Source organism: Lampetra fluviatilis, chromosome 17 (genome assembly GCF_964198595.1).
Source record: "Lampetra fluviatilis chromosome 17, kcLamFluv1.1, whole genome shotgun sequence".
Classification (NCBI taxonomy): Eukaryota; Metazoa; Chordata; class Hyperoartia; order Petromyzontiformes; family Petromyzontidae; genus Lampetra; species Lampetra fluviatilis.
Window position 1 is genome coordinate 13,413,780 of NC_136291.1, and position 13,528 is coordinate 13,427,307.

At 46.4% G+C, this 13,528-nt stretch overlaps 2 protein-coding genes across 2 annotated transcripts in view; one reads left to right on the forward strand and one right to left on the reverse strand.

Annotated features, from left to right (window-relative positions):
* The first annotated feature begins 2,056 nt into the window (after positions 1 to 2,056).
* Positions 2,057 to 7,590, forward strand: RAB5IF (RAB5 interacting factor). Its single transcript, XM_078864189.1, has 4 exons — positions 2,057 to 2,357; positions 3,563 to 3,666; positions 5,465 to 5,594; positions 6,938 to 7,590. Exons 1-4 carry the CDS (start codon positions 2,250 to 2,252, stop codon positions 6,977 to 6,979), a joined length of 384 nt encoding a protein of 127 aa, XP_078720315.1. The 5' UTR covers positions 2,057 to 2,249; the 3' UTR covers positions 6,980 to 7,590.
* A 40-nt stretch (positions 7,591 to 7,630) lies between these two features.
* The window catches only part of DHRS1 (dehydrogenase/reductase 1), a 30,636-nt gene continuing 24,738 nt past the window's right edge, over positions 7,631 to 13,528 (reverse strand). Inside the window, exons 8-9 of the mRNA XM_078864188.1 lie at positions 10,496 to 10,576; positions 7,631 to 7,990 (exon numbers count right to left, since the gene is read on the reverse strand). Coding sequence (XP_078720314.1) covers positions 7,854 to 7,990; positions 10,496 to 10,576 — 218 coding nt within the window. The 3' untranslated portion in view covers positions 7,631 to 7,853. The remainder of the gene's footprint in view (positions 7,991 to 10,495; positions 10,577 to 13,528) is intronic.

The window sequence follows — 13,528 nt, forward strand, 5'->3', positions numbered from 1 at the left end:
TTAACTACCTCGCCTGGGTATGAAGGAGGTCGTGGGTTCGATCCGCAACCCTGATGCCTGTATATATTTGGAATTTGCATGTCTCTCCTCCTGTGGTCGTGTGGAATTTCTCCGTGTCCTCCGGTTTTCCCTTCCACATTTATCAACATGCATCGAGAAGTATTTGGCTGCTATCATTTCCACATAACAAACTAAAGCTATTAAACTATGTTTATTTTAGCAGGTAAGGCCCACTGAAAAATATTTCATTTTTTAGAAGCGACCTGGCAATCACACATGATAGCTCAACAAAGTGGCTTATCATGTGGAAATTCTAGCAGCGAAAGTCTAAACGTGGAGGGAAAACCGGAGAACCCGGAGAAAAATGCACGCGACCACGGGGAGAGAGGGAGACATGCAAACTCCAAATATACAGCAGGCGCCAGGGTTGGGATCGAACCCACGACCTTCTGAAAACCAAGCGAAATAGTTAACATCTCGCCACCGTGGCGAGATGTTGCCACATTTAGAAACATGCGCTTAGCCTTAGAGTCTTGACTTAAAGCTTTCGTGACTGCAGGAATTCATATTCTTGGGTCTTTCGGTAAAGTCACGTAGATAGGTGTTTTTTTTATTTTAACTTTACCGAAAGACCCAAGAATATGCGTTAAGAGCATTTGGCTGCTATAAATGCCCACATGATAAGCCACTTCGTTGAGCTATCATTTGTGATAGCCAGTTCGCTTCTGAAAAGAGCTACACAGCTCAGTGGGCCTTACCTGGTAAATTAAATCAAAACTTTAAAAAGTTCAACATCTCCGGCATCTCTGCTCACGCCAGGAATCGTCTGGCTCGGCACTGAGTGTCGGCTGCCGGGGGTCGCCACCGTCTTACACCGTAGAGGAGTGGGCGGGGCAACCCTCACGCCTCCTGGTGGCCACTCTCGCGCATCGCGTCCGTGAGAGCGCAGAGCTCGAGAGGAGGGGGCAGAATAGAAGGAGGAGGGGAGGGTAGGAGGAGGAGGGGGGCCTGGAGGGGGATGGAGGAGGGGGGCCTGGAGGGGGATGGAGGAGGGGGGCCTGGAGGGGGATGGAGGAGGGGGGCCTGGAGGGGGATGGAGGAGGGGGGCCTGGAGGGGGATGGAGGAGGGGGGCCTGGAGGGGGATGGAGGAGGGGGGCCTGGAGGGGGATGGAGGAGGGGGGCCTGGAGGGGGATGGAGGAGGGGGGCCTGGAGGGGGATGGAGGAGGGGGGCCTGGAGGGGGATGGAGGAGGGGGGCCTGGAGGGGGATGGAGGAGGGGGGCCTGGAGGGGGATGGAGGAGGGGGGCCTGGAGGGGGATGGAGGAGGGGGGCCTGGAGGGGGATGGAGGAGGGGGGCCTGGAGGGGGATGGAGGAGGGGGGCCTGGAGGGGGATGGAGGAGGGGGGCCTGGAGGGGGATGGAGGAGGGGGGCCTGGAGGGGGATGGAGGAGGGGGGCCTGGAGGGGGATGGAGGAGGGGGGCCTGGAGGGGGATGGAGGAGGGGGGCCTGGAGGGGGATGGAGGAGGGGGGCCTGGAGGGGGATGGAGGAGGGGGGCCTGGAGGGGGATGGAGGAGGGGGGCCTGGAGGGGGATGGAGGAGGGGGGCCTGGAGGGGGATGGAGGAGGGGGGCCTGGAGGGGGATGGAGGAGGGGGGCCTGGAGGGGGATGGAGGAGGGGGGCCTGGAGGGGGATGGAGGAGGGGGGCCTGGAGGGGGATGGAGGAGGGGGGCCTGGAGGGGGGTGGAGGAGGGGGGCCTGGAGGGGGATGGAGGAGGGGGGCCTGGAGGGGGATGGAGGAGGGGGGCCTGGAGGGGGATGGAGGAGGAATGAGATGGAGGGGGTAGGTAGGAGGGAAGGGGTGGAGGGGGAGGATGGATGAGGGAGGCGGGGCTGAATGAGAGAGGCGGGGCTGGATGAGGGAGGCGGGGCTGGATGAGGGAGGCGGGGCTGGATGAGGGGGGCGGGGCTGGAGGAGGGGGCGGGGCTGGAGGAGGGGGCGGGGCTGGAGGAGGGGGCGGGGCTGGAGGAGGGAGCGGGGCTGGAGGAGGGGGCTCCTGTCAGGGTGGACAGGAGGTGACGCGGCCGCCGCGGTGCATTGCGGCCGCCGGTACCACCACAAGGCGTCCGTCAGCACAGCGAGGCCCAAGGCGGCAAGGTCCCACGTAGCGAGGGTGCACGCAGTGAGGGGGTCGGGGGGCCACGCAGTGAGGGCCAGTAGAGCAACCAAGGAGTCCCTGCTCGGGCCCATGGCCTCGCCGCAGAAGAAGAGAGGCGGCGTTGGCGGCGTTAGTAACGGCGCCGTGAAGTCGCCTTGGAGCAAAGCGCTGAGCGCCGGCGCGCAATGGGGAGACAAGGCAAGAGGAGGCCCCGTCCCATCATCCCTCATCGATCTGATATCTCATCGATCTGATGTCTCATCGATCTCTGTCATGTCTCATCGATCTCTAAACTCTCATCTCTGGTTTCTCTCTCAACCGTGCCTAGATAAGGGCCAAGCCATTCCCTCCTGCTGCCTCTCATCTCGCCTCCATCGCTGTGGTGTCCATCAGCTCCCTGGGACGAGGCGGGCCCACCGCCTCGTCTCCAACCATCTCCCACCCCACCGCCTCCCACCCCACCATCTCCCACCGTCTCCCACCCCACCATCTCCCGCCGTCTCCCACCCCCACCATCTCCCGCCGTCTCCCACCCCTTCCAGCCCCCGTCTCCACGCGGCCCCCCCTGGCGAAGAGGCCCCCAGGGGGGACACCCAGTGGAGTAGCATGGGCGAGATGTTCACTCCCTCGCCTGGCGTACAGGAGGTCGTGGGTTCCATCCCTACCCTGACGAGGCCTGCTGCTGCTGTATATTTGGAGTTTGCGTGTCTCTCTCCTCGTAGTCGCGTGGATTTTTCTCCGGGTCCGCCGGTTTTTCTCCTCCACATTTAGAATCAACATCACGCGTTCAGATTATTTGGCTGCTTTACATTTTCACATTATAAGCCACTTTGTTGAGCTATCATTTGTTGCGTCTGATAAAGAGCTACACAGCTCAGTGCACTTTACCTGGTACAATATAAAATATATATAGTTGAGTGGAATGGTTTGTGGGGTTTCAAGTCGCTGCTTTTAAAGTGGCGACCAGAGACACATCAGCCGCACGTGAAACCCAATACATGCCCTTGCCACTTTCAGGCATGGCAGTATTTATTGCTTTACAAGTTTCAAAAATAGTCGCGTGACATTGCATCTCATTAAGACGTTTATTTATTATACCAATGCTCCGTAATATTTGTACATTCAGGGTAAGTATGCACATCTAGACACGACTTCAGTGTTGCATCTGGCGTTTGTCGCGTTAAAATCATTGCAGGAGCCGTGCAGGCGATATTCCTTGCACAAGAGAGTTGTCTCCGTGACTTCTCATTTGGTCGTGGGTTTTTGTTGGTTTGTTATATCTTTAAACAACTTATTTTGGCATTCTCTGCCAAGTATCGTTATTCTCCCGAGTGATCAATGGCGGTGGCTTCGGGTGGCGCGCGGGGTCTCCGTAACGGCTTCGTCTCTGCGATCCTCTTCAGGACGAGTTCCTGGACGTCATCTACTGGATCCGTCAGATCATTGGGCTGGTTCTGGGTGTCGTCTGGGGAGTCGTTCCCCTCAAGGGGATTGTCGCCATCCTGCTGTGAGTACGCGCAAACCAACAACGCAATGCTCGTGTACCACCCCGAGCTGCTTCGTGTGCGTGTCATCCTACCGCATTGATAAACTAAAACTCAACTATCTGTATTTGAAATTCAGCTATCGTTTTTTATTGTACCAGGGTAAGGCCCACTGAGCTGTGGTAGCTCCTTATCAGAAGTGACCTGACTCACACAAATGAAAGCTCAATTAAGTGGCTTGTGGAAATTTATAGCAGTCAAATACTCTTAAACGCCTGAGGTTGATTCTAAATATGGAGGGAAAAACCAGAGGACCTGGATAAAAATCCACGCGCCCACGGAGAAACACGCAAACTGAAAATATACAGCAGGCGTCAAGGTCAGGATTGAACCCACGACCTGCTGCATACCAGGCGAGGTAGTTAACATCTTACCAGTGACACCCACTTAGCACACAGGTCATCAGAAACTTGCAAATGTGTGATGTTCATATTTGATGGTGGTAAACACATCTGATTGGATTGTTGATGATGTAATGACCCACATTTAAAAACTGTATTTTTGTAAACACTGGTTTAACATATACGAATTGAAGCACTTTGATTCTTGTTATTAAAGTACATTAGGATCTATGGATGAAATGCACCTTACAAATAAAAATTATTATTAACATGAGCTTAACATGCTTTTTATTGATACCATCTGGCCAAGGAGGACAGAAATGGGGATGGAGCAGAAGCTGAATCCACAGAGCCACGTGGCTTATGGAGCACTGGAACAAGTATTGGAGCCAAGCTCTTGATTATGGAACAGCCCAGGAATATTGCTGGGCCGCCAAGCCAGTGATCGTGGACGCATAGCGTCAGTGTGTTATGAGAAGCGTATCTTTAGGCAACTGTGTGAAGCATTTTAAAAATATATACACTCGATTTAAGGTCCCTATTACTGTGATTTATTTTACGGGGAGGGGCGTTTGGTGAAGAAATTGAGCTCTCAAGACTTGCAACGTTACTCATCTTCACTCTGGTCTCAACACAAAAGATGACCGTATTATATGTGCGTAACTCTGTAACGTCAGAGGAATAACAGTAAACAATGGTTGTCCTAACTCTAAAGCAAGTCTCCCTGCTGAAACAAACCTGGGGCGATGCTCGTCTCTTGAAAGGAGATTGGTCACAGCTGAAATTTCTCACAGTTGACTTTCAAATATGACGATAGGCCGAGTTCTCCACGCATTGCTGAATACTTTAAAAGTTTGTCTGAAGTTTTAAGAAGCTGCAGTGGGGTCAGCACGGACTTGCAGGGGATGGCCAATCGTGGCCAACTTTGATCTCCCACTCGCTGGGTTGTCAGCTGTATTTAGACATAAACCACTCTCCCAGTCACAGTATGTGATGAGTTCTGATCGTCTGAACAAACAACGCTATCATATGGACACCATTAATGTTGCTCGCAACTCAGGGTTTAACGATTCACCACCTCCACAATTCAATGAGTTGTCAAACAGTGGTCACAGTTCAATTCACAAATACATTCCTATCTGCCATTATGCTGCATATAAAATCTATAAGTGGTATGAATGTATAACATGTAAACAATTGCTTTTTGCCTGCGCAGTGCAATGCATGTTTGAAACGTAAGATTCGATTTTGTTACCATACTGAGAACCCCCAATGAGCAAGATAAAAAAAGGCTGAGAACAAGACCCTGCCACTTGCCCCTTTTGATACATTTTCACGAGTCATATTTGAATCCAGCGTTATTCCCATTCAGGGAGCGCACATTTTGAGTTGTGTGGTCCTGGTCTGTGTGTTCCCACAGATTCTGCGTGATAAACGCAGGCTTGCTCTACTTGTACTTCAGTAACTTCCAAAAGGTGGACGAGGAGGAGTATGGTGGCACGTGGGAGCTGACCAAGGAGGGCTTCATGACATCTTTCTCTTTATTCTTGGTGAGACTGTCCTCATTCTTATTCAGCGCTTGGCATTCTCACAAACAGTAATTTTTAAAGTAAACTCATTTTAATTTGCAAGTTTGAATATTGTAGTATAATACTAAGGAAAACAAAGAGCTGTCGTAATCTGTAAAATATGGTCTATGGAATGCTTGATTTTCACTCGATCATATTTTCAGTAGCATATTTGAATATTGTTGCATGTAGCTATATTATGTCATTTGAATGTGAAGTTGTAAAAATCATTCGAGAGAATCTCATAAATCTTGACTTAAAGCTTTCGTGACTGCAGGAATTCATATTCTTTGGGTCTTTCGGTAAAGTCACGTAGAACAATTTTTTTAACAAAAAACTACGTTTCAATCGCAACAGAAGCAATCGTCATCAGGAGAAATATGACGATTTATTGTGTTGCGATGGAAACGTCGTAGTTTTTTGTAAAAAAAATTGTTCTACGTGACTTTACCGAAAGACCCAAAGAATAGAATCTCTGATACTAATCATGTACAAACCCTGTAGCCAAAATATCTTCAACAGCGATTGGAGCACGATCTTATTAGACTTCAGAAGGGAGGCCAAACCTGGTTACAACTTAGATGGTTGAGCATTATCTAAAGGTCATAATAAACAATTAAAGATCTACCAATGAGTGCACAAACAATCGGTAAAATTGAATTGTTTTTTTCAATCAATTTGGCAAATTCCAGCCCTGGGAAATTAGAAATACCTGTGGAGGGATGAACCTTTCACAGTGTAGTAAGGTGCATAGGAAAGTGTTTCCCCCTAGTGTGCGTGTAAAATAATGTTACTTGAAAAGGAATCGCGAAAGGCCGAATGCAGGCTTAATGATTCACATGGGCGATGCACTGCTGGCGAGGGATCTGAATGACCACACGGCCTCGTGACATGACACCAAAAGACACTGAATTTGAATACAAGTGAGAAAAAGGCAATTGATAATTGTTTTTTTACCCTTCTATCTGGCAACAAAACTGACACCTTTTTACAAGGAGTCATGTTTGCATAGACCGCAATACCTGCAGTCATAATACAAACAAAAGACATAACTCTGATAATGTGCACTGTCCTCAAGTAGGATGCCGGACCAGCTAATGATAATGTGCACTGTCCTCAAGGACAGTGCACATTATCAGAGTTATGTCTTTTGTTTGTATTATGACTGCAGGTATTGCGGTCTATGCAAACATGACTCCTTGTAAAAAGGTGTCAGTTTTGTTGCCAGATAGAAGGGTAAAAAAACAATTATCATATTTTTACTGGCAAATGAGGTTCCCATAGTGTAAAAAGGAAATTGTTTACATTGTTTTCCTTTTTTTCAGGTTGTCTGGGCGATCTTCTACACTGCATTACATTTCGAATGACCTTGGATAATTTTGAAAAATAAATATTTTTTTGTCCATAGTTATGGTAAAGTTTTTAAACATGTGTTTTAAACACTGCTATCCCATGCAAGCACCATTTATATTGTGGCCAGACTACTTTTTTTAATAGTTTGAACCACACTTTCATGTGTATGGGGACAGTTTAATGAAATATCATAGCCCAAGTCATAGTTCACTACATATTAATTCAAAGCTTTGGTATGGAGACTATTGAAAATGTGCCATCCGTCAGAAGGACATTTAAGGCTGGTCCGGCATCCTATTGTGAAAAATACGCATGCATTTAGATTCCTGAGCGATGACCAGTGTACAAGCAAGTTTCATCTCAAAAGCAATCGCGTGAACACATGGGCAGTAATCAACATTTTAAAAGTGTCCTTTTAAGAAGTACTGTGTTATGGTATTTTTAACCCACAAATTGGAAGATACCAAAGTAGCATATTTTATCCGACTACATTTTGGCAGCTGCCAGTATCTTAACAGGACTTATCTGCAAACAAGTTGTAGAATTTTTCAAACCCATCAGAGTGGGCTGTGCACCCACCACAGGTTAAGAGCTCATCCTCCACGCAGAATGTTAAGGTGGTTACGAAATGAATAAAAATTAAGCGATTTTATACGTGTTGTATTCTCAATCATTTAATCCACACATTTTTATTTTTTTACATTTATTTGCAGTGTCTATCTTAATACAGCATAGACTCCAATGTTAAATTTATGTTAAATTTAAATAATCACTGTAAACGTATACCTGTGACAATCTAAATCAAGATGCACTTTGTTACGAATGGCATAGGATACATTTTTAAGCTGTTGAATGAGGCACTTGAGCAGAGCCTTGCTCGACGATGCTTTAGAATTTGGATGCCGAGAGGCTGAGCATCCACTTGGGAACCTTTATGAAGCTGGGGATAACGCACGACATCCAGGCGAGCCCTGGGACCTGTGTCACCAAAAACTTGAGTGACGTGTAGTTAACTGGCGCGCTGCCTGCAACACAACATTCACAATAGTAAAACAAAACGAGAACAGCATCAGGCGAGGACCCTTTCCATCAGACTGTTCCCAAAAAAACTGGTGTCGCAGCAGCCATCGAAGTACCTGGGTTTCAGCCACTTCACGGAAATAATTTACATTTGAAAGGCGCATTTGATCCATATATTCCAATGTGCCATTGAAAGCAGTAAATAAACAGAACTAGGAAATAAAGCGCAGTTTTTAAAGAGATGAGTTTTCAAGACAGACAAATATTGCCACCGATTCTGTCTTATTAAGCTCACTTGCCAGCGTACGTTATGAAAATCTACCAGTAGCAAAAGGTGCGCATTTTATTTAGCACCTGTGCCGCTACCCCATGAATGCTGCTCCTGGTAAAGGTGTTTCGATTACATATATATTTGCACGTTATCTCTTCTAAGGCGTTTTTCTGTCTCGGTGCAGCAGATTTTCCAGTCTGGTCAGATGTTCCCAATGTACGGATATTTCACGTCAAATACCTCGTTGGATTATGGTTTTAACTCTACATAAAGCACCAGCCTTCACCCCTTATTGTCAAATAATTGTTTGTGTTCAACTGTATATTAGAGGTCGAGGCCCATTAAATGTGACAAAAATAATGGCCTCGAACGAAAAATATTTGACAAAAACTAATTATCGCTATAACCAGCAGAGGGCACTGGTGAATAAGTAGCGAGAGGGTCGCTTGTCCTCAGGATGGGATGACACGACACCTGACCCTCGCCAGACTAAATTATATAAACTTTATTTAATTTACCAGGTAAGGCCCACTGAGCTGTACAGCTCTTTTTAAATCCTTTATATTAAATTCGCTTGCTTGCTTGCGCACTTACGACCGTGCAAATCTTTCGGTCGTTTTTTAACCCACTTCCCGTGATCCAATCGAGCTGACATTTTGCACAGACTCGTTGTGCGTGACAATTTATTTTCGTGAAATTTTTTTTCAAAAATTTTCCACTTTTTAGGAAAAAAAAATTTCAGATTTAATTTAAAATACCAATGTGATAAAAATGAAACTCTTACTCAAGAAAAACAGAAATGAATAATAAAATAAAACCGATGCCACGCATATAAAGGATTTATAGTGAAAAACTTTGTTTTTACGGGTTAATTTTTTCAGAAGCGACCTGGCCACAAATGATAGTTCAACGAAGTGGCTTTAATTAAAATTTATAGCAGGCAAATACTCTAAACGCTTCAGACTAGATTCAAAGCTTTCGTGACTGCAGGAATTACTCTTTGGTTCCTTCGGTAAAGTCAAGTAGAAAAAAATGTAATAATAGAATACGACGTTTCGATTGCAACACAAGCAACCGTCATCAGGTAAAAATGAGAAAAAAAACATCGTAAACTTAGAAACACAGTGTTAACCGACTCTCTGTGTGGCATTACATTACACTTCCTAATTTTACTTCATGTTGCTTTCTCAAACTTCCGATTTTCTTACTCTAAATATTTCCGTGCTGCCTGTTTATAGTCCATTGTCTCTCCTCCGGCCACTATGGTCCGGAATTCCACGCAACTCTCTCATTGTCCTCTGCCCCAATCCCCCCCCTCTCTCTCTGCCCCAACCCCTCCCCCCTCTCTCTATTTCAAGCCTCGACAGTGGCGCTGTCTTTCTTTTTGTCATTTGGAGGAGCGTGGTCAGCCAGGTGGGGTGTTGGCTGTTATGTTGTCCGGCTTTCTGTGTTGTGTTGCATTGTGTTTCTAAGTTTACTATTGTGTTTTTCTCATTCTTACCTGATGACGGTTGCTTGTGTTGCAATCGAAACGTCGTATTCTATTATTATTTGATTTTATTTTCTATGTGACTTTTACCGAAAGAACCAAAGAGTAACTCTAAACGCTTGTATCTGAATGTGGAGGAAAAACTGGAGGACCCGGAGAAAAATCCACGTGATCACAGGGAAAACACGCAAACTTCAAATATACAAGCGTCAAGGTCGGGATTGAAGCCATGACCTGTATACCAGGAAAAGTAGTGAACATCTCGTCACCGTGGTGCCCTGAGATACCTCTCAACTGGCGCCATGAGCCAGGTACCACTCGCCAAACACTGGATAAATGTCAAGAGAGAATTTGCAATCTCGTTTGGGTGACTTATCTGTGCAATAGCCGTGGGCAACAGGTACATTCTATCTCGAGACAGTTTCGGTGCAGAAATTTTGGCAGTGGCTAACAGGGAAATTGAGGATAATAGGGTTGCAGATAACAATGAGCTCAATTGTGCAGTATATCACAGTAATTATAATTCCATCGAGATTAGCCCATCTGGATCAAATTAGACCCACGGAATCATGGATTGGAACTGGTTTACATTTTGGGTCACAATCGAAAGCAGGTGATGCGTTTCAATTGGAGCTGAACTGCACCCCTAGAATTTGAAATTCAGCAACTGCTTAGCTCCTCGAGATGTAGCTTGGGTTTGAAAATTAGTGTGAGAATTCCATTAAATATGACGAATGATGCCCCACTTACCATCCACATCCTTGAGGCCATACTCGGAGGCAAGATCAGCTGTCATTAGCACTCGGCCAGACTTCTTCATGATGTTTTTGTCTGTTAAACAAAAATCGTGCATATTAATTGTTCATGTAACGCTTCCACAACATGCACACGTGCCACGGAAATGTTAGTTTCGAAATAACGATTTTTCAAGCCACACATGACATCACACGGTGTGTGACGGGAGAGGACATCGCAGGAATGACGTCAGGGTGGGAGGCACATGCTTCCTTTTAGTGCTGGTTTTTTAGCACTAGTTTTCATCTCCAAGTGTCGGGCAACACGTTCATAAAGTTTCGCAGTTTCTGTTGAGTAACACTTTATATTACAGTTTTGCTCATATTGGATCTTCTTTACGGAGTCGTAATCATGAAAAACTGATGCAACGGAATATTAGCTCTGTTCAACAATCTACTAGAACTATACGTTATACATTAAAATTACATTTAAGGCAGTCCTCGACTTACGAACACATGTACTTACGAACCTGCTTCCATGATTTTTTTGTTTTTTAACATCGACATAAAACGCGAAGCCGCACTTCCAAACTGAACTGCGGAAATATTTTGTTCAGCGGAGAGATCCTCCGCGAGATGTAATGAGTCAGCCTCGCGCTGGGAGTAAGTGAAAAAGTGAGTGCGTGTGTGTGCACGCGCAGATATGTGTGAAGGTGAGAGTATGCGTGTGTGTGCGCGCATGCTCCTGTGTGTGTGTGTGTGCAATTGTGGTGACTCATTGTGCCCCTTCTGACAAGCCAGCATCAGGGCTCAAGGTAAGTGAAAATAAAACAGATTGTTTTTCTATGTGTTACTTTATTTTGTTTTATTTACTAATAAAGTAATTATTACAGTATTCCATGCAAATGTACAATATTTCTTATTTATGAGTGTAACAATGCTTCCCTTTTTTGTTGAACCATAACACATTTTATAACACTGCGTTTAAATGCAGTACATTGTTGTGTTTCGACTTACGAATCCTTCGACTTTCCAACGGGTCTCTTGAACGGAGCCCGTTCGTAACTCAATGGACTGCCCATATCACATTTCAGGTTCCTGCTTGACATTGTGCCATCTCCAGTCATCAAGTAGCATACATGCCACTTGATTGATGTTCCCAAAGTATCCATATAGAAGTTAGAGTAAAATCAAGAGTTCAAACTGATGATAATCCATACTCTGGTTCTTTCGGTAAAGTCACGTAGGTAGAAAAAATATATAATAGATCACGACATTTCAATCGCAACAACAAGCGACCGTCTTCAGGTGAGAGAATCAGACTGCTGTGCGAGGCATTATATTGACCCGAGAGGGGGGGAGGGAGGGGGGGTTGCCACATCGGGCAAGAGGGTGAGGCCAGCGATTGTGAGAGATGGACTTTAGGGCATGTTGAGCATGAGAGTGCAATCCAAAGGACCTGTGAGCATGAGAGTGCAATCCAAGAGATCGGCTGTAGGGGGGAGAGAGAGGGGGGGGGGGAGAGAGAGGGGGGGAGAGGGGGGGGGAGAGAGAGGGGGGGAGAGAGGGGGGGGTGGGGAAGGGGGGCGGGTAGAAAGTGGGATTCTGCAGCAGCACTTGAGTCACTGGGGGAGAGATCTAAGAGAGAGGCACAGAGAGTCGGAAATAACAGCTGACATAAGCAGGTAGGATGGAAACATCAGTCAGTTAAGACTTTACCTGGTTAATAACGTCCTTCCCATGATTGCTCAGTTTGTACCCATCTTCTCGGTTGAAGTAGTGTCTGTGTTTATATATCTGGATGGCCGCATTAACAAATCTCTGAAGGTAGCCGGTGGGTTTGCAGAGTACCTTCGTCTTGAAAAAATCAATTTAATGTGAGCCCACAGCGTTAAAACAATGATCAGCAACGGCAGAGGTATTGGTCCTACCGTGTTTCAGATCTGCCTTGTGTTCACGAATGCGGTCCGAGACATGTCGTTTCGTTTCCCCAATGTAACTGCTACCGCAACCACAACTCAGTTTGTAGACACCAGGGTATTGCATGTCAGGAATCACATCCTTTACAGATGTGATCAAATCACGGATTTTGTGTACTGTGTTGAAACGAACCTGGATCTTGTGTTTGTTTATGATTTTGGAAATATTTTTGGTAACCCCTGCTATATATAGTAAAGTGATGGTTTTGGTTGGATCCTCAGAAGGTTGTCTCCCCATGGCTGAGGAGACAGCTTGGCCGATTGTATGGTCAGAGTATCCGTTCATCCTGAGGGCTTGGTGTACGTGCTCCAACTCACTGGCTAGGTGCTGCTGGTCGGAGATGCAACGGGCCCTATGGTGTAGTGTTTTGATGAGGGAATTCTTCTGGGCTGGATGGTGGTGGGAGTCAGGCTTTAGATAGGCATTTGTGTGGGTGGCTTTCCTGTACACAGAGTGTCCCAACGAGCCATCAGATCTCTTCTCGATCAAAACATCCAGGAATGGTAGCTTGCCATCCTTTTCCACTTCCATGGTGAATTTGATAAATGGGTGTATGGAATTGATGTGGTTGAGAAATTGATTCAGTGCTGGCAGGCCATGGGGCCAGATGACGAACATGTCATCTACGTATCTCTTCCACAAGGAAGGATGTATGGTGGATGTCTGGATGGCATCTGTCTCAAATTTCCCCATGAAAACATTCGCTACCACTGGCAATAAGGGAGAACCCATTGGGGTACCCTCATTCTGTTTGTAGAATGTACCATTCCAGGTGAAGTAAGTGTTGGTAAGGCAGTGCCTCACCAGAGTTGGTACATCTGGATTCAGTCCTTGTTGGACCAAGTCTTCAATGATTGCAATGGTGTCAGGTACAGGTACCGTGGTGAACAGGGAGACTACATCGAAATTGACAAGCAAATCATCTGGAGAGAGTGAGATGTCCTTGATTAGAGAAACCAAGTGAGCTGAGTTAAGTACAGCGGAGGTGGTCTTGGTCGTAAAAGGAAGCAGGGTCTCAGACAGAAATCAGGCCAGTTTGTAGGTGGGTGAGTTAATGGTGGAGACGATA